Below are 21,110 nucleotides of genomic sequence, written 5' to 3'. Positions count from 1 at the left end.
GACTCCATGACAATCCTATGACAAACCTAGAGACACCATGACAACACTATGGCAAACATCGAGACACCATGACAACACTATGGCAAACATCGAGACACCATGACAACACTATGACAAGCCTAGAGACTCCATGACAACACTATGACAAACCTAGAGACACCATGACAACACAAATTTGATCTTAATACTGCGATCCTAGATAAAACATTACAATAAATCACCCTCAAAATCTTGGCAAGACTGAAAATATTTTTCAGAAATATAAAGAATAAGGAATAAAAATATGCACAAGGGCCAAAGGATGAATTTGAACGGAACTGCAGGGATTCAACAATTGTTTTGTTTGAATACAATCAGCGGTGACACGGGATCAATAGTGTGTGATTTGTGTGTGTGAGAGGGCCGTCGTTACATCCTCGTGCTCATTACAAATCATTACCTCTCATCATCCTGACTGTCATACACAATCAAGTCAATACAAACCGCTTTGTTTATACAATTTGCAAGCCTACTCTGAATTACAGTTAATGTCGCATGTGCATCAGGAACTGTTTCCAGCAAACTTGTCAGTATACATTCTTGTCTTTCTACATTACTGGTTAACTGTGTAAAAGTAAACAATATTAATCCATATTGCTAACCAAGTCACAACAGAAACTCAAATCTAGCCCGCAGACAAAACGTTTTCTGAATTCTTGAAAAGATAATTATACCTAGATTTTGAAAGGAACTAAAATTTTGATTAATTTAAGTGAGCACATTTTCTAATTATCTCGTTCAGACACAAACTACAACATGATTATGCCAAATGAAATGTCTTCCATCACTGCGTGACATTGGAAATGATAAAACATAATTGCGAGCACACATATGGCGAAGATTCTTAAATATGATTTTGTATTTCCGGATGTGATTTACTGCTTATCGTTTTGTTTCATTCATTGCTGTAAATTGAATTGTGTTGTCTTAACTCTGCTTTATAGTTATAGATAGATGTGGATTGTGGGCCATACTAATGCTGTATAGTACAGTGAGGGGCCGTAAAGCAATTCAGTTACTAGAATACATCATACAGTCCCTGGGGTGTACATAACCCCTTGGGAATATATCACCCAAGTATAGCCCTTGGGGATTACATAGATAGCCCTAAGATATCACATTTATATCATATATGTTAAGCCCCAGAGACTATATCTATAATCAGGGGAGGGGGGTATACAAAGTTGCATATATCACACAGACCCTATACTATCCTTCAACTGATAGACAGAAAATCTGGCAATGTGCTGACAAGATCAAGCTATATGCCCTCAAAAAAGGTAACGTGGCAGACAAGAGATATCTGCCCTCATCAGAAACAAAGTCAGGGACAGGAGATATCTGCCCTCACCAGAAACAAAGTCAGGGACAGGAGATATCTGCCCTCACCAGAAACAAAGTGAGGGACAGGAGATATCTACCCTCACCAGAAACAGTCAGGGACAGGAGATATCTGCCCTCACCAGAAACAAAGTCAGGGACAGGAGATATCTGCCCTTACCAGAAACATAGTCAGGGACAGGAGACATCTGCCCTCAACAGAAACAAAGTCAGGGACAGGAGATATCTGCCCTCACCAGAAACAAAGTCAGGGACAGGAGATATCTGCCCTCACCAGAAACAAAGTGTGGACAAGGGATATCTGCCCTCACCAGAAACAAAATGGGGACAAGGGATACCTGCCCTCATTAGAAACAATGTGGCTGATAGAAGTGTCACATTCTAAAAATGTTGGATTTTTCTTGTAATTTCGAGAGACTATATCTCTATGATAGTTTTTGCAGCGTAAATGAGACAAGGACATGCAAGGCATGCTGGTGTCATGGACATCATTATGTGTGTACACTCCGCGTGCGGAATCTGTCACTGATTGTTATACCACCAACAAATGCATGTCTCACAGTACATATGTCAAATTTCTTTATTGCATAATTTCATATGATGTAATCTTGAAATGTAACTTGAGGAAAACATTGATTCATACTCACAACTAATCACAGAGCACCTGCTGTACAGTTTGATTACATGTAGATTTTGTTCACCCGATAGATACAAACATCCAGTTTCACTTAATAAAAACACCCAGTTTCACCCGGTACAAACACCCAGTTTCACTTAATAAAAACACCCAGTTTCAACTGATAAAAACACCCAGGTACACCTAATAAAACCACCCAGTATCTACCGGTACAAACATCCAGTTTCACTTAATAAAAACACCCAGTTTCAATTCATAAAAACACCCAGTATCACCAGATACAAACACACAATTTCAATTAATAAAAACACCCAGCTTCACCCGATACAAACACCCAGTTTCACTTAATAAAAACACCAAGTTTCACCCAATACAAACACCCATGTTCACCTAATAAAAACACCCAGTATCACCCGATAAAAACACCAAGGTACACCTAATAAAACCGACCAGTATCTACCGGTACAAACATCCAGTTTCACTTGATAAAAACACCCAGTTTCACCCAATACAAACACCCATGTTCACCTAATAAAAACACCCAGTATCACCCGGTACAAACACCCAGTTTCACTTAATAAAAACACCCAGTTTCAACCGATAAAAACACCCAGGTACACCTAATAAAACCGCCCAGTATCTCCCGGTACAAACACCCAGTTTCACCCAATACAAACACCCAGGTTCACTTAATAAAAACACCAAGTTTCACCCAATACAAACACCCAGGTTCACTTAATAAAAACACCAAGTTTCACCCAATACAAACACCCAGATTCACCCAATACAAACACCCAGTTTCACTTAACAAAAACACCCAGTTTCACCAGATACAAACACCCAGTTTCAATTAATAAAAACAACCAGTTTCACCCGATACAAACATCCAGATTTAATTAATAAAAACACCCAGTTTCCCCCGATACAAACATCCAGTTTTAATTAATAAAAACACCCAGTTTCAATTAATAAAAACAACCAGTTTTACTTAATAAAAACACCCAGTATCATCCGATACAAACACCCAGTTTCACTTAACAAAAACACCCAGTTTCACCAGATACAAACACCCAGTTTCACCCAATACAAACACCCAGTTTCACCCAATACAAACACCCATGTTCACCTAATAAAAACACCCAGTATCACCCGGTACAAACATCCAGTTTTACTTAATAAAAACAACCAGTTTCACCCGATACAAACACCCAGTTTTGCCTAATAAAAACACCCAGTTTCAATTAATAAAAACAACCAGTTTTACCTAATAAAAACACCCAGTATCATCTGATACAAACACCCAGTTTCACTTAACAAAAACAACCAGTTTCACCCGATACAAACACCCAGTTTCACCAGATACAAACACCCAGTTTCACTTAACAAAAACACCCAGTTTCACCCAATACAAACACCCATGTTCACCTTATAAAAACACCCAGTATCACCCGATAAAAACACCCAGTTTCACCCGATACAAACACACAGTTTCAATTAATAAAAACACCCAGTTTCACCCGATACAAACATCCAGTTTCAATTGATAAAAACACACAGTTTTACCTAATGAAAACACCCAGTATCATCCGATACAAACACCCATGTTCACTTAATACAAACACCCAGTTTCACCAGATACAAACACCCAGTTTCACCTAATAAAAACACCAAGTTTCTCCTAATAAAAACACCCAGTTTCTCCTAATACAAACACCCAGTATCACCTGACATTGGCCAGAAATACATTCATTTATAAATATATTTACATTTTTTGTATCAACTTTGAATGATCAATTCTGTCCTTTTTTCGCATGGCAAAAGACAGTTGTTTCTTTTTATTGGTTAATGCAGCATGTAATTATTTTGATTTATTTTACTATCAAGGAAATTGAAATTTTCCTGCATTTCAGTTCTTAACAAAAATTGTAACAAGAGAAGGGCATCCATTTTCAATTTCATATTTCAGATTGGTATTGCCTTCCCCTGGAGTTTAGAGTTCTAGAGATGGTTTAAATAGGGACACTGCATTCATACAAATGAATTCCTCTTCAATATCAAAATATTGTTGTCTCATTTTTGAGATTCAAATTAAATTTTGGAAGTTCACTTTAGATTCTTTTCCTAGAAATTCTTATTTCATTTAATTTTACAAAAAGCTTCATTTTCCAATTAAATTTTCAAGATAAACTATAATCAGTGTATAAACTGTGGCAATCTGATAACTTTTTATACGAGAGGAAATCTTAAACTTGATATAATTTCAGGGAAACTGGTTGCTGCACTTAGCTGAGAAACATCTGGTTGGCACTAGTGAGATGTTACAGCCTTAAGGCCATTAATTGCAGATCACTTCAGCTGTATCATATGTTAGCAATATAGTTTTATATCCATACATATATTATCAAAAATTACATAACTAAATTGAAGAACAAATCGCTCTCAAAGACTTATTTGCAGAATGCCTCAATGAACATCATACCTATTCTAATAGCTTGCATATAGTTCATGGTTTTTAATGCAACTAAACCTAAGATAGGCATTTTGTGATGGCCAATGGGGAACCTACCACCCTGAAAACATACTGCACGCAAAGTCAGTCTCTTTCGCAGTAAAACTTTTTATTTCACACAAAAAAAAAATATTGGTGTAGATATGCTTTTGAGAAATGAGATTAATTTTATTAATTTTTCAGTGAATCTGATTATTGAATTGCCTGCCAATGGGAAAAAGCTGTTAAAATTACTTTTTTCTTTAAGAAGAAATGTCTTGCATTTCAGTCGACTTTAAATTTACCTTAGATAAAATAAATATATTACGTACAAAATCACTTACTTCACACTTAAGGTCACGTAAAGTTTGTTTTTATTTAATGTACACGGCTACAATAATTTTTATGATTTCTATTTGTCTAATTGATTTATATGTTTTACGAGTTACTAGATTTTATATGGTAATTAAGCTATATCTACACATTTACGTCGCGCTATACAACTCATCCTCAGGCCCGTTTTACCTCCACTAACACAAAATCCTTCTCCACCTTAGCTGAACGCATAGGGCATTATTCATATGTTAGTATATATATATATACACTCCTATACTTAATTAGAAACAGTAGATCAATGTAATCAAAAACGTCTCATTATCACCCAATACCTCCACAAGTTTTATATTTAGACAGAAGATAGCTTTCAAGGTTATTTGTGTGACAGTGACTGGTAAAGTACAAAGTTGTAGTAGTTTTATACACGAGATTGTGTATGAAGTCGTCCCAACTATCAAACTGTTCCTCAGTCACCACAGTACCGACGCTTTCCCCGCGGAGCGATATTCAAATTGATTTACTTTCATTCCTGACATTAAGCATGATTTTATTTAGATTGATAGACAGTATTTATTGAAATTTTATGTGAAATAGAGAAAGGATGCAATGAACACAATTTTCACCTTGTGACAGCAATCCGTCATAGATAAAAATAGCAACAATGGCTGGGTTTTACCTTAGAAGTAATGGAGGTCCCGTCTCAGGTCTATTCAGACAAATTAACTACACAGCAATGAATTTAAAAGACCAGGTGGAAAGAATAACATATTTTAATGTATTGCGTTAGGTTTAAATTACAAATTATAAATGGTACTTATATATGTAAACCAAGACATATGGATCTACTGAGATTAAAATAGCTGAATATTTCAGTCATAAAAATTGACAGAAAACCAGTCACTGTTTTTATACACAAAGCAATTAAATTATTGGTTATGAAGTGCAAACGTTTTAATGCAGAATGACTATACTGAAAACTGTAGGACGAACTACAAAGGATAAAATCCCTACCAACTTCACCACAAGATTATTATCCTTGAACTCAAAATATTATATGGTCCCTGATTCCTGAAGATGCGTCTTAATTCTCTTAGTGTGTCAAAGCTTGTGAATATTAAATAAGGCCCCTGGTAAATTGTAGACAATGTACAGGTAGGTTTAATTTACAACAACAAACTTAAACAGATAGGATCACCAACCCATTAACATAAGTATACTACCAATGAGGAATATTATGTAAGTGAAGATTTAAATGTTACCCATAAAGATACTGAATGTGCTTACACATCTATATATACCAGTCCATGTATGTAGTAAATAAATACTGCCAGTGATAGTTTAACTGTATCTAAAACATCTGACTCAAGTTAAAGAGAATATATCGCTGGCAGACAAACCCAGCAGAACACGTCTCTATTTATAGTGCATGTGATGCATGCCGCCACTCAAATACATAACATTTCCAGGCTAAAAATAAACCAAATCGCTTTGTAACAATATCACAGTGAAATCTGTATGCAAATGAGGAGTCTTCCTTAAAATTTTATGTTTCTCTTTAAGTAATATTTCTATAGAGATTGACAAATGTAAGTAATATTTCTATAGAGATTGACAAATGTAGGTAACATTTCTAAAGAGATTGACAAATGAAAGTAATGTTTCTATAGAGATTGACAAATGTAAGTAAAATTTCTATAGAGATTGACAAATGTAGGTAATGTTTCTATAGAGATTGACAAATGTAGGTAATGTTTCTATAGAGATTGACAAATGTAAGTAACATTTATAAAGAGATTGACAAATGTAAGTAATATTTCTATAGAGATTGACGAATGTAAGTAATATTTCTATAGAGATTGACGAATGTAAGTAATATTTCTATAGAGATTGACAAATGTAGGTAATGTTTCTATAGAGATTGACAAATGTAAGTAATGATTCTATAGAGATTGACAAATGTAAGTAATGATTCTATAGAGATTGACAAATGTAAGTAATGATTCTATAGAGATTGACAAATGTAAGTAATGATTCTATAGAGATTGACAAATGTAAGTAATGATTCTATAGAGATTGACAAATGTAAGTAACATTTCTATAGAGATTGACAAATGTAGGTAATGTTTCTATAGAGATTGACAAATGTAGGTAACATTTATAATGAGATTGACAAATGTAAGTAATATTTCTATAGAGATTGCCAAATGTAAGTAATGTTTCTATAGAGATTGACAAATTTAAGTAATATTTCTATAGAGATTGACAAATGGAAGTAATATTTCTATAGAGATTGACAAATTTAAGTAATGTTTCTATAGAGATTGACAAATGTAGGTAATATTTCTATAGAGATTGACAAATGTAAGTAAAATTTCTATAGAGATTGACAAATGTAGGTAATGTTTCTATAGAGATTGACAAATGTAAGTAATGATTCTATAGAGATTGACAAATGTAAGTAATGATTCTATAGAGATTGACAAATGTAAGTAATGATTCTATAGAGATTGACAAATGTAAGTAATTTTTCTATAGAGATTGACAAATGTAGGTAACATTTCTAAAGAGATTGACAAATGTAAGTAACATTTCTATAGAGATTGACAAATGTAAGTAATGATTCTATAGAGATTGACAAATGTAAGTAATGATTCTATAGAGATTGACAAATGTAAGTAATGATTCTATAGAGATTGACAAATGTAAGTAATGATTCTATAGAGATTGACAAATGTAAGTAATGATTCTATAGAGATTGACAAATGTAAGTAATGATTCTATAGAGATTGACAAATGTAAGTAATGATTCTATAGAGATTGACAAATGTAAGTAATATTTCTATAGAGATTGACAAATGGAGGTAATATTTCTATAGAGATTGACAAATGTAAGTAAAATTTCTATAGAGATTGACAAATGTAGGTAACATTTATAAAGAGATTGACAAATGTAAGTAATATTTCTATAGAGATTGACAAATGTAGGTAACATTTATAAAGAGATTGACAAATGTAAGTAATATTTCTATAGAGATTGACAAATGTAAGTAATATTTCTAAAGAGATTGACAAATGTAAGTAATGTTTCTATAGAGATTGACAAATGTAAGTAACATTTCTATTGAGATTGACAAATGTAAGTAACATTTCTATAGAGATTGACAAATGTAAGTAATGTTTTTATAGAGATTTACAAATGTAAGTAATATTTCTATAGAAATTGACAAATGTAAGTAACATTTCTATAGAGATTGACAAATGTAGATAATGTTTCTATAGAGATTGACAAATGTAAGTAATGTTTTTATAGAGATTTACAAATGTAAGTAATATTTATATAGAAATTGACAAATGTAAGTAACATTTCTATTGAGATTTACAAATGTAAGTAACATTTCTATAGATATTGACAAATGTAAGTAATGTTTTTATAGATATTGACAAATGTAAGTAATGTTTTTATAGAGAGTGACAAATGTAAGTAATGTTTCTATAGAAATTGACAAATGTAAGTAACATTTCTATTGAGATTTACAAATGTAAGTAACATTTCTATAGAGATTGACAAATGTAGGAAATGTTTCTATAGAGATTGACAAATGTAGGTAACGTTTCTATAGAGATTGACAAATGTAAGTAAAGTTTCTATAGAGATTGACAAATGTAAGTCATGTTTCTATAGAGATTGACAAATGCAAGGAACATTTCTATAGAGATTGACAAATGTAAGTAATATTTCTATAGAGATTGACAAATGTAGGAAATGTTTCTATAGAGATTGACAAATGCAAGGAACATTTCTATAGAGATTGACAAATGTAGGTAACATTTCTAAAGAGATTGACAAATGTAAGTAATGTTCCTATAGAGATTGACAAATGTAGGTAACGTTTCTATAGAGATTGACAAATGTAAGTAACGTTTCTATAGAGATTGACAAATGTAGGTAACATTTCTAAAGAGATTGACAAATGTAAGTAATGTTTTTATAGAGATTGACAAATGTAAGTAATGATTATATAGAGATTGACAAATGTAAGTAATGATTATATAGAGATTGACAAATGTAAGTAATGATTATATAGAGATTGACAAATGTAAGTAATGTTTTTATAGAGATTGACAAATGTAATTAATGTTTCTATAGAGATTGACAAATGTAAGTAATATTTCTATAGAGATTGACAAATGTAGGTAACATTTCTAAAGAGATTGACAAATGTAAGTAATGTTTTGATAGAGATTTACAAATGTAAGTAATATTTCTATAGAGATTGACAAATGTAAGTAATATTTCTATAGAGATTGACAAATGTAAGTAATGTTCCTATAGAGATTGACAAATGTAGGTAACATTTCTAAAGAGATTGACAAATGTAAGTAATGTTTTGATAGAGATTTACAAATGTAAGTAATATTTCTATAGAGATTGACAAATGTAAGTAAAGTTTCTATAGAGATTGACAAATGTAAGTAACGTTTCTATAGAGATTGACAAATGTAAGTAGTGTTTCTATAGAGATTGACAAATGTAGGTAATGTTCCTATAGAGATTGACAAATGTAGGTAACATTTCTAAAGAGATTGACAAATGTAAGTAATGTTTATATAGAGATTGAAAAATGTAGGTAAAGTTTCTATAGAGATTGACAAATGTAAGTAGTGTTTCTATAGAGATTGACAAATGTAGGTAACGTTTCTATAGAGATTGACAAATGTAAGTAACGTTTCTATAGAGATTGACAAATGTAGGTAACATTTCTAAAGAGATTGACAAATGTAAGTAATGTTTTTATAGATATTGACAAATGTAAGTAATGTTTTTATAGAGATTTACAAATGTAAGTAATATTTATATAGAAATTGACAAATGTAAGTAACATTTCTATTGAGATTTACAAATGTAAGTAACATTTCTATAGAGATTGACAAATGTAGGTAATGTTCCTATAGAGATTGACAAATGTAGGTAACATTTCTAAAGAGATTGACAAATGTAAGTAATGTTCCTATAGAGATTGACAAATGTAGGTAACATTTCTAAAGAGATTGACAAATGTAAGTAATGTTTTTATAGAGATTGACAAATGTAAGTAATGATTATATAGAGATTGACAAATGTAAGTAATGATTATATAGAGATTGACAAATGTAAGTAATGTTCCTATAGAGATTGACAAATGTAGGTAACATTTCTAAAGAGATTGACAAATGTAAGTAATGTTTTTATAGATATTGACAAATGTAAGTAATGTTTTTATAGAGATTGACAAATGTAAGTAATATTTCTATAGAAATTGGCAAATGTAAGTAACATTTCTATAGAGATTGACAAATGTAGGTAACATTTCTAAAGAGATTGACAAATGTAAGTAATGTTTTTATAGAGATTGACAAATTTAAGTAATGTTTCTATAGAGATTGAAAAATGTAGGTAAAGTTTCTATAGAGATTGACAAATGTAAGTCATGTTTCTATAGAGATTGACAAATGCAAGGAACATTTCTATAGAGATTGACAAATGTAGGTAACATTTCTAAAGAGATTGACAAATGTAAGTAATGTTTTTATAGAGATTGACAAATGTAAGTAATGATTATATAGAGATTGACAAATGTAAGTAATGTTTATATAGAGATTGAAAAATGTAGGTAAAGTTTCTATAGAGATTGACAAATGTAAGTAGTGTTTCTATAGAGATTGACAAATGTAAGTAAAGTTTCTATAGAGATTGACAAATGTAAGTAATATTTCTATAGAGATTGACAAATGTAAGTAATGTTCCTATAGAGATTGACAAATGTAGGTAACGTTTCTATAGAGATTGACAAATGTAAGTAATGTTTTTATAGATATTGACAAATGTAAGTAATGTTTTTATAGAGATTGACAAATGTAAGTAATGATTATATAGAGATTGACAAATGTAAGTAACGTTTCTATAGAGATTGACAAATGTAGGAAATGTTTCTATAGAGATTGACAAATGCAAGGAACATTTCTATAGAGATTGACAAATGTAGGTAACGTTTCTATAGAGATTGACAAATGTAAGTAATGTTTTTATAGATATTGACAAATGTAAGTAATGTTTTTATAGAGATTGACAAATGTAAGTAATATTTCTATAGAGATTGACAAATGTAAGTAATGATTATATAGAGATTGACAAATGTAAGTAACATTTCTATAGATATTGACAAATGTAAGTAATGTTTTTATAGAGATTGACAAATGTAAGTAATGTTCCTATAGAGATTGACAAATGTAGGTAACATTTCTAAAGAGATTGACAAATGTAAGTAATGTTTTTATAGATATTGACAAATGTAAGTAATGTTTTTATAGATATTGACAAATGTAAGTAATGTTTTTATAGAGATTGACAAATGTAAGTAATATTTCTATAGAAATTGGCAAATGTAAGTAACATTTCTATAGATATTGACAAATGTAAGTAATGTTTTTATAGAGATTTACAAATGTAAGTAATATTTCTATAGAGATTGACAAATGTAGGTAACATTTCTAAAGAGATTGACAAATGTAAGTAATGTTTTTATAGAGATTGACAAATGTAAGTAATGATTATATAGAGATTGACAAATGTAAGTAATAGTAAGATGTTTCTATAGAGACAGGGTTATAGTAAGATGTTTCTATAGAGACCGAGTTATAGTAAGATGTTTCTATAGAGGCAGAGTTATAGTAAGAAGTTTCTATGGAGACATAGTTATAGTAAGATGTCTCTATGGAGACAGAGTTATATCTATTTTCCAATGAGTAATAGTGTCAGTGTTATATTATATATATGTATAAATACAGTCTTCCGTTCATCATCCTATATTTGTCTGTGTATCGTAAACAATACAGCTGAATTACATCCTGATTAAGAACTTTCTCTGCCTTGATAAACTTCTCCTTGTTTTAAATCTCTGGTTTCTAATCTTACAAACAACAGATAAACATTAGTAGGACAAACAAACCATCTAAAGAGAATGACAAAATAATCGTCATTTGCAAATAATTTTACCCCCGGACAATTAAAAACAAGACAAAGACTGGAATGCTCAATTATTTTACAAAGTGTAATGAAATGTTCACACCGCAACACAAACAAGTTAACTTAGGAGGGAATCAGCATCTGATTAATATCAGTCACGGAGTTCATCTCAAACATTTCAAAGCTACAGAAATCAGATTTTAACAGTGAAATGTTAGATATCTGTCACAAAGTACATCTCAAACATCTCCAGTCTACAGAAATCAGATTTTAACAGTGAAATGTTAGATATCTGTCACAAAGTACATCTCAAACATCTCCAGTCTACAGAAATCAGATTTTAACAGTGAAATGTTAGATATCTGTCACAAAGTACATCTCAAACATCTCCAGTCTACAGAAATCAGATTTTAACAGTGAAATGTTAGATATCTGTCACAAAGTACATCTCAAACATCTCCAGTCTACAGAAATCAGATTTTAACAGTGAAATGTTAGATATCTGTCACAAAGTACATCTCAAACATCTCCAGTCTACAGAAATCAGATTTTAACAGTGAAATGTTAGATATCTGTCACAAAGTACATCTCAAACATCTCCAGTCTACAGAAATCAGATTTTAACAGTGAAATGTTAGATATCTGTCACAAAGTACATCTCAACATCTCCAGTCTACAGAAACGGACGTTAACAGCGAAACGTCTGATATCTGCAGTAACATAACAGGATAATATTAAATTCACAAAATTGATAACAAAAGCGAAATAAACACACTGATCTGATTTCTCTAGATACTAAATGAATTAAATTGTATAATAAATTTGGACAAATCTTTACAGTAAAATCTAGAATGTGCCAACTCTGGATAAACAGTCACACATGAGCCAGTAAATGTGACAGAAGACATAAGGAACTTAAACCCTGTTCACTCTGTGTGCCAAAACACAATTCTTCCACCACGACTTAACAACTACAAATTTTACTCCTTTGTTTGAAAATTGATTTTAAAAGTTAAAATTATTGTCAAACGGAATGATGCATTGTGTATGCCTAACGGTTGTTACATAATACCCCGAGTAATGGGTGGAGATGTGGAAGGATTTGACAAATAGCATCTCCGACTTTGCTTTGGTATATTTATCAACGCGACATGACACTTGCCATTCATACCGATAATGTGATATTCCAGTTTCCTTCCCATCAAGGCGATACTATTTGTCATCATCTCGGGCCCCAATTTCATCAGAAGCGGGTACCGAAGTCTTGCATCTTCAGGAAGATGTTATAGTGCGTTTAACACATTGTATTCCAAGTTTCCTTTTCACAGAGCTAAGAATAAATCTTTATCTAATCTGATGTGTTAAAGTTTTTGATTAAAATATTTCCAACTGCACCTTTTTTACCAACCCATTAAATCTGATCAAATAGGGAAATACAGAGAGAATATGATACATGACAATGTGATATTGGATGAATGGAAGATCAGCCCCAGCTATGTTGTTTGACAACCCCTCGACACCTTCATGTAATCATGTCCAATCAATACACTACACATAGCTTTACATCCAGTTTCAGTATAGACCATATACAAATATATATTAATACAACTTAACAGATTTGATTAAAGTGATAATTTAATCAATTAAGATTAAAAAATATAATGGTCACAGTATTTTCCATCAAATAATTTCTTAAGAAATTTTTTGAAGATTTAAAGATCGCTTTTAAATTATTATTTTTTTATAAATAATTTCATTTTCACTTTTTTTGAAATTTGATCTAAAAAAATCAAAAAACTAAATAGAGAGGAAGCTAACAGGTCTGACAGCACATTTTTTTAAAAATGATATCAACAATGGATCAATTTTTTAAATGATATCAAAAATGGATCAATTTTTAAATGATATCAAAAATGGATCAATTTTTTAAATGATATCAACAATGGATCAATTTTTTAAATGATATCAACAATGGATCAATTTTTGAATATATTCTTATTTGAACTGAGGTTATAAAATGAGGTCGTAACAGAAACGGATTAAATCTACTACAAAAGGGAAGTTAAATATTGTAAAATGAAAATACTCCAATACATGCAATCATTGTTTATCACTTCGATTCAATGAACAACAATGCTTCACATCTTAAAAGAGTTCCATTTCACTTGTGGGAATCTGACACTATATCAAATGTTCAGGATGAGCAGTTTTACTGACCGAATATCTGAGCCAGCAGATCAAGATTAATGATCACACTAGATTGAATCGAAAACAAAGAACTGATTGGCGCCTTTCCTCCTATGTACAATGAGATATCTAAGCAGGGGTGCTTTTCCAAAAATTTCAGAGATTTATAGCATTTTATCAAAAACCTTGGCTGCCTCTTTTATTTTAATTTCAATGCTACAAATCTTTCCAAATCAAGGCTGCTTCCAACGGATAAGATTAATCTGTTTTAATCTTTGACTATGTTATAGGATATTACAATCCCAAAGGAGGAACGAAAACAAAATCCCCCCTCCTTCTGTATCTAACCAACTTCCGTCTGTAAAAACTACCACCGAATACTACTCAATCATCATCTTTTATTTTTTTGAATAATGAAAAATAAATTTGCTCAAAAGAGTTTACAATTATTACTGCCTTATAATTGTTTTTCAATTTATAAATTATATGGTTTCATTAAAAACATAAACATTGCTCATATATTGCAGATATTTCAACATTGGTAGATATCGTAGTATTTTAATTCTAGCAGAGATAAATGTGACCAATTTATTAATTAAGAATTACATTCATTGTTTTAGATTATTTTTTCTATGTTGACTATCAACACGCACAGTAGGGACTGTAAACGTGTGGAAACATGTTTTTTGTACCAAATCAAACTTATTTATTAGGAGAGCTACAATCTTAGATATTCAAATGTTAATCTCAGTTTTCCAGATATGCCGGCCTATCTACAAAAACTGCATTATAGACATGTGTTAGGCTAACACCATTTTCCAGTTCGGTAAACTTATCTGTGCAAGAAGAATTTAAGTTTTTACTCTTAAAAATCAGATTTTTTTCCCTTTCGGATAAAGGTACCAGCTGAAGTTAAATAGAAAATCTATAAAATGAAGTCAGTGGAAGGAGTTTGAAAAGTACCAGAATACTGTGTTGTTGATGCAGGGCTATCTAATAGCACTGACAGAAAATGTCCGTGTAGTTGGGATGAATTCCTTTTTTTGGAGTGCCCTGAATGTTTGGTTATCTACAAGGCTGACAAGATAGGGGAGAGGATGCTTAGGGAAAGTAATATATTTCTACATGATGCAATCATTTCATATTTTTTAGGAGTAAATTTTTGCAACGATAAGACCGGAATGATTTTTATGTATCTAAATTTTAAAAGTGTATCATGCCTACATCCATCAAATACACACACAACATACCATTCGACCTTCAGTATCCAAAACCGTTTGTACCCAACTTATCTACAAAGGGTTTGTGTTGAACCTTAGCCCTATAAAAAACAGATAGCTATAGATCTGCACTGGTATACCGGTTAGAACATTTGACCTAGTTTTATTCAGTCTACATTCTATATCCTGTTAAATATTTACTTAATGGCAACGCAGAAAATAAGTAAATACAAAATACGGCTATAATCATTCAGCAATTGTAATCCCTCTTTTTAACTGCACTTGTGTATCCAGTTTTACCTATATTTACCTGGTTTTACCTACATTTTATACCTGTACCCTATTTACCTTATTCTCTGATTTATAATTTTGTACAGTCATCATGTGACTTAAACATTTGATTGATTGTAATGTAAGTTCTATGACAAGTTTTACACATGAAAACTTAGCAGAAAATTACGACAGGAATTTCTAGCTTTCTAAATAACAAACTTATTTTTAGAAAGATTTATGATGTATCTAAAACAGACTTTTTCTGTGAATTATGATTTTTCTAAAATCAATTAAGTGCAGGACATCACTTAGTAAATTGTACAGACTCCTTTAAAATGAGTTTATCAAGTAAAAGATCTTTAAATAATTTTATTAGTAAGCATACAATTTTGGACATCAGTTTCCATTCTGAAGGATAAACTGATGTATCTAGTAATGGTGCATGTTGGTAGAGTTATTTCAGAGTAGAATTATCAGAAAGCAACAGAAATATTGACTGTTTTTAAGTTGGATGGTTTATAAAATTCAGCACAACAGTTCCCATGTTTACCTACACACGCTAGTGCATAAAGACATTATTGATGCTGACATTATCAATATTATCAAAACGTCTCCCATACTGACGGGCTGTTAAAATGCGATATTCTTTTGGAACATTATTGGCTGCATATACAACATCTTTATTTTATCATTAATTGAATTTGAAATGTTTGATAACAATGAAAATATGAAAAATTCTTTTGAAATGCATCTTTAAGGGTTGTGTTGATATACATGATCGAAAATGGTAATAAAATTGCATAACTATTTAACAGCAGAATAGATTAATCACAATAAATCACATTGAAGAAAAATTTACATTTAAAAATGTTTACCGTAAATGGTTTTTTGTTATTTAAATGTTTATTTTATTTTTATATATTTATATTTCATATATCTTTTTTGATATTTAAGTTTCAATACATTCAAAACAAATAATGTTATGCTTAAAATCAATTTTGATGTGTTTTTCATCAAAGTGCTTTACTATGAAATTTCACAATCTTTTCAAAACTTGATGAACAATTTATATATTGGAGTGAGCAAAGAGATTTCCTAGCTAATCAATTACTGGTGGGAAAGTTTGTTAGACATTGACATATTTACATATTCATTATTTTCTAGTCGTATTGTAGCTGAGATCAATTTCCTTAATGAGTGTTAATTACGGACAATGTTTGAAGATTTAGAAATAGTTAGAGAGGATGTTTGGAGTTGTAGAAATAGTTAGAGAGGCTGTTTGGAGTTGTAGAAATAGTTAGAGGCAAGTTGTAGAAATAGTTAGAGAGGCTGTTTGGGGTTGTAGAAATGAAGCTTTGCTATGTTACGGCCTATCCAACACAACAGGGTTTGTAAGGATGAAGTAGCCTCATCTGTCCCTACAGTGTTCAAACGTGAGAGTAATTCTACAATGGGCTACTCTACACCAGGTGTCACAGAACTAATTGTCACCCTATTGCAGTATCAAACCTCTTCTCAATAAAACACAAAAGGACAACTCTACAACTAACTCTGTTACGATGACTTTAACATTTCCATCCAATTTTCACAATCAGAGTTTGTTAAGATTGCAAACTGCCTTAGGTAAAGAACTGTTTTCCATGTGTCATGTGATCAAAACAATTTGTTGACTATTGTCAATGATATATTCTCCTCAATAAAATACCATTTTATTTATTAATCAGTATTATCTTACTTTTTAAATAAATGCTATCTTAATTTTTAATTAATTATTATCATACTTTTTAATTAATTTGATTTTACTTCCTAATCTAATAGTGCCTATTTTTTATCAATTGTATATTCACCATCCTTTGATATGCTTTGTGATGATCACATATGTTTGAGTCCTATTTTCCATTAAATGGTGTAGAATCATCGCATAATTTAAAAGTGTCAAAACAAACATAAATGATATCAAAATATTTGTGTCAGTATGTCTGGAAGGAGTTTGGATACTAATGGTATATAGGCTAGGTTTGTAGTGATTGTACGTAGCGATCTATAAGTGTTTTTTAATAATTTATAATCATGTGTCCTTATTAGCATTGAATTAAAAATTTGTAGAAATTATCCTGTTTTCAGAATGTTACCGAGGATAATGACGGTACTGGTGTCATAATGTCTGTGACCCAGGGATGAAATAGTATATAATACTGATGTCAGATAAGTATGTACGTACCTCTGAGTCTGACGAAGGTTTGTAATCGTAACACTCATAGTCCATGTATGAGGGAACTCCGCCCAGGCCCTGCCCCGCTGGCCCGGGCCCCGGGATGGCAGTAGCCATAAAGGGGTGGCGCTCCTTCCCCTGGGTAGTAGTCTGCAGTGTTGAACTTTGACAGAAGTAGTAATTTGGCTCCTGCATCTTAGCACACATAATATGATGAACTCCTAGATATATGTTTTGGTGTTAAGGAAGAAAAACTCCTCAAAACAATGGTGTTAACACATTACACTGATGATGCTCAATTCCTTCGGTAAACTTTCTGTTCCAACACAGCGGTCACATGAATGAGTATCTGTTGGAGTGTTGTTGTACTATGGGCGTGGATGGGTAACACTGTGTACAATTTCCCGGTCCAATGATGATATTGAACTATTCCACTGGAATCTGGTCCAAACTCTCCGTATTGGTGGAGTTTCCTTTCCGCAACCCAAGATGCTGGGAGAGTGGGGACAGAGGGAGGAGAGATGTATTTATTCAGGCCCTCACGTGGTCGTGGTTTGTGGTAGGGTACACTCCAATACTACTCTCTCAGTGTGCTGCCATGGGATTCACTTCTATACAACACTGTAGGCACGCTCGTCCTTAGTCCAAACCAAACTGACAATCTATTTACAGTTTGTAAAACCTTACACGATTTAATCCCAGAAATGTTCGACTGTGATACTATCTGTTAATTGGTTATCATCAAGAATCTCCACAGGGTGATTATATACCTTATACAAGGAAAGGACATTAGTATTATTATTCTACTAGAAAACACACAGTAAATTACCCAATAACAACATTTTAGGTCAATATTTTTGCAATACACTATTGTATTTGTGATATTTTTACAAACCCCGTCTGAAGTCTGATGTACTCGCTTAATTTTCCTTTGCGAGCCTGGAGCCTGAGAATCCTCTTACTACACGACTTAATGAAATTTTACAACGTAACTCCTAATTATAACTCGGCTACACAAGCTGGTCGACGTGACAATAAAACTGTTCTGGTAGTAATGCAGGAAAGCCCATTTACACACACACGATGGTGTCACTACCTACGCGAATGTCCCCTCTTCTCGAGTCGAATCACCTAGTGTCTTCCGTAAGCTGACTGACTTGAAAGCTAAATTAAGTCCACATGTACTTTTTACTGTTTGTTTCTTCTCCAACTGAACCGCTGTAGTGTTTCCGAGAAAAATATTCTACAGGTAAATATCACTAATATACACAGGTAAATTACACTTGAAGTATATGATTTTTTAGTGTCACTATTATTAGTCAGTGAAAATTTAGGTTGACTGCATGTATAGGTAGTACAGACGGTATTCACAGTAGTATAGCTGACACAAGTTTGTGTTTACTTGTTGTACCCTACCTGTAGGGACAGACCTCTAACCTGAGAAGGGCCGCTGTGATCCCAGGAGTCCTCACCTGACCTTACTCCTCCTCCTCTCATTCGGTCCGTTTGATTCACTGTTTAGTGGAGTGTATAGATCCACACACAGGCACGCCAACCTAACTACTAAATCGTCGCCGTTTTTGTTGTCAAACTGTCGTTGTTGCTGTTTGTTTAGACATGTGTCTCTCAAGTCATTGCGCTGTCTGGTAAGGATTTAAGACCAGACAGGTGAGATGCTCAGGTATAGAGGTTACACCGTTAATGAGACAATACCTCTGCTTACTTATAAGTATGAACTTGGAGCAGTGTGAGAAATCTACACACACATATGTGTATCAAGGATATAAATACCGCCACACAGGTACATAGGTACATACATACAGTGGCCAGTCCTGATACACCAGTCCTTACGCTCTGTTACACCAGTAAGAGTAGTACCAAAACAGAACCTGGTTACTCCCCAGACACTGTGCACTACACTCCAGTCAGGATCCTCTCCCAGCTTAAGTCAGTCCAGTCAGGGCCTGGCAGTCCTATGCCTACTACTGCTCCATTTACGCTGTCCCGACTGGCACCCTTGGAATCCCTGCCAGCCCTGGTATGGTTCATATAGTATGTAACACAGGCAGAACAAACCTAGAGCCTCAAATAGAAAGTCCTACACAGATAATATAACTATGATAGGTTTGTACTTACTGGCCTGCTGTGTTTTACACAAAAACGGGATATTGTATCTCGTGTATAATACTGTTTCACGTATGTACCACACAATAGTTCATCACAATTATAGTGTATTAGTGCTGTTTCACGTTTCTGTCACAGAATAGTTCATCATATTTATAGTGTATTTATATAGTGCTGTTTCACATATCTACCACAGAATACTTCACAAAGTTTCATTTCACATATCTACCCCAGTGTATATCTCACAATGTTTATAATTTCCAGTACCATTTCTCCTATCTACCCCAGTGTTTATCTCACAATGTTTATAATGCCCAGTTCCATTTCTCCTATCTACCCCAGTGTATATCTTACAATGTTTATAATGTCCAGTACCATTTCTCCTATCTACCCCAGTGTTTATCTCACAATGTTTATAATGCCCAGTACCATTTCTCCTATCTACCCCAGTGTATATCTCACAATGTTTATAATGTCCAGTACCTGTATCTACTACAGCTTACTACCTCACTATATTTGTATAACACCGTTTCCCACATGAGTCTATGATGTCAGTAATCAACACATGACCTTACTCCTATATTAACAGGAATTAGTATACATACACTTATAGGTCAATAATCATTTTACGTCAGCAGAATTTCACTCTAATCAATGTGTATTAATAAAATAGTCAGACGATAGTGTTATATTTGACAGGAATGGAGTTTCAGGGTTTATTTGAACTTTGTAACAGGAAAGACATAGCGTGCTTCCACAGGGGATCGAACCCCTGATCCCAGACTTCCTAGACAGACGCTCTACCACTGAGCTAAAGGGAAATCCCCTCTAGCGCAAAGCTAGAAGGTGACCATAATGTTATGTACAATTAAAATCTGCCATGCTTTTCTCCCATTTATAAATTTGTTTGCCCTCAAACACTACAATGACAGAGAGAGCCATGGACACCATTTGTAACAGGCTGAAAGAGAATAGTGTGCTTCCACTAGGGATCGAACCGCAGACTTCCTTGTCAAATGCTCTAGCTACCACTGAGCTACAGGGTTTTCTCTCTAGCGCAAATTTAAAAGGCGACCATAATGTTATGTACCATCACAAATTTATTCTTTCATTTAATTTGTGATAAATGTGTCAAAATCTTATCAATAGTTATACAGATAAACTACAGAAATTAAGATATATACTCCATGGTATATAGCTGTGGAAGGATATTCTAAAAAATAAAGCCAGTTCTTTACAAAAAATAAATA

At 32.6% G+C, this 21,110-nt stretch overlaps 1 protein-coding gene across 2 annotated transcripts in view; it reads right to left on the bottom strand.

The window, feature by feature from the left end:
• The window catches only part of LOC110451062 (nuclear hormone receptor HR96-like), a 297,379-nt gene that overhangs the window by 113,804 nt on the left and 162,465 nt on the right, over window positions 1-21,110 (bottom strand). The window contains exon 1 of one of the 2 annotated variants that reach the window (XM_021498912.1): window positions 17,746-19,778. The exons of the other annotated variant lie outside the window; for it this stretch is intronic. Coding sequence (XP_021354587.1) covers window positions 17,746-17,943 — 198 coding nt within the window. The 5' untranslated portion in view covers window positions 17,944-19,778. Of the gene's footprint in view, window positions 1-17,745; window positions 19,779-21,110 lie in introns of those variants that run through there. 2 annotated transcript variants of the gene reach the window in all.

Source organism: Mizuhopecten yessoensis, unplaced genomic scaffold, assembly GCF_002113885.1.
Source record: "Mizuhopecten yessoensis strain PY_sf001 unplaced genomic scaffold, ASM211388v2 scaffold611, whole genome shotgun sequence".
In the NCBI taxonomy this organism is placed as follows: Eukaryota; Metazoa; Mollusca; class Bivalvia; order Pectinida; family Pectinidae; genus Mizuhopecten; species Mizuhopecten yessoensis.
Note: the sequence above shows the minus strand (reverse complement) of the source record. Positions and strands in the feature narration are given on the sequence as shown.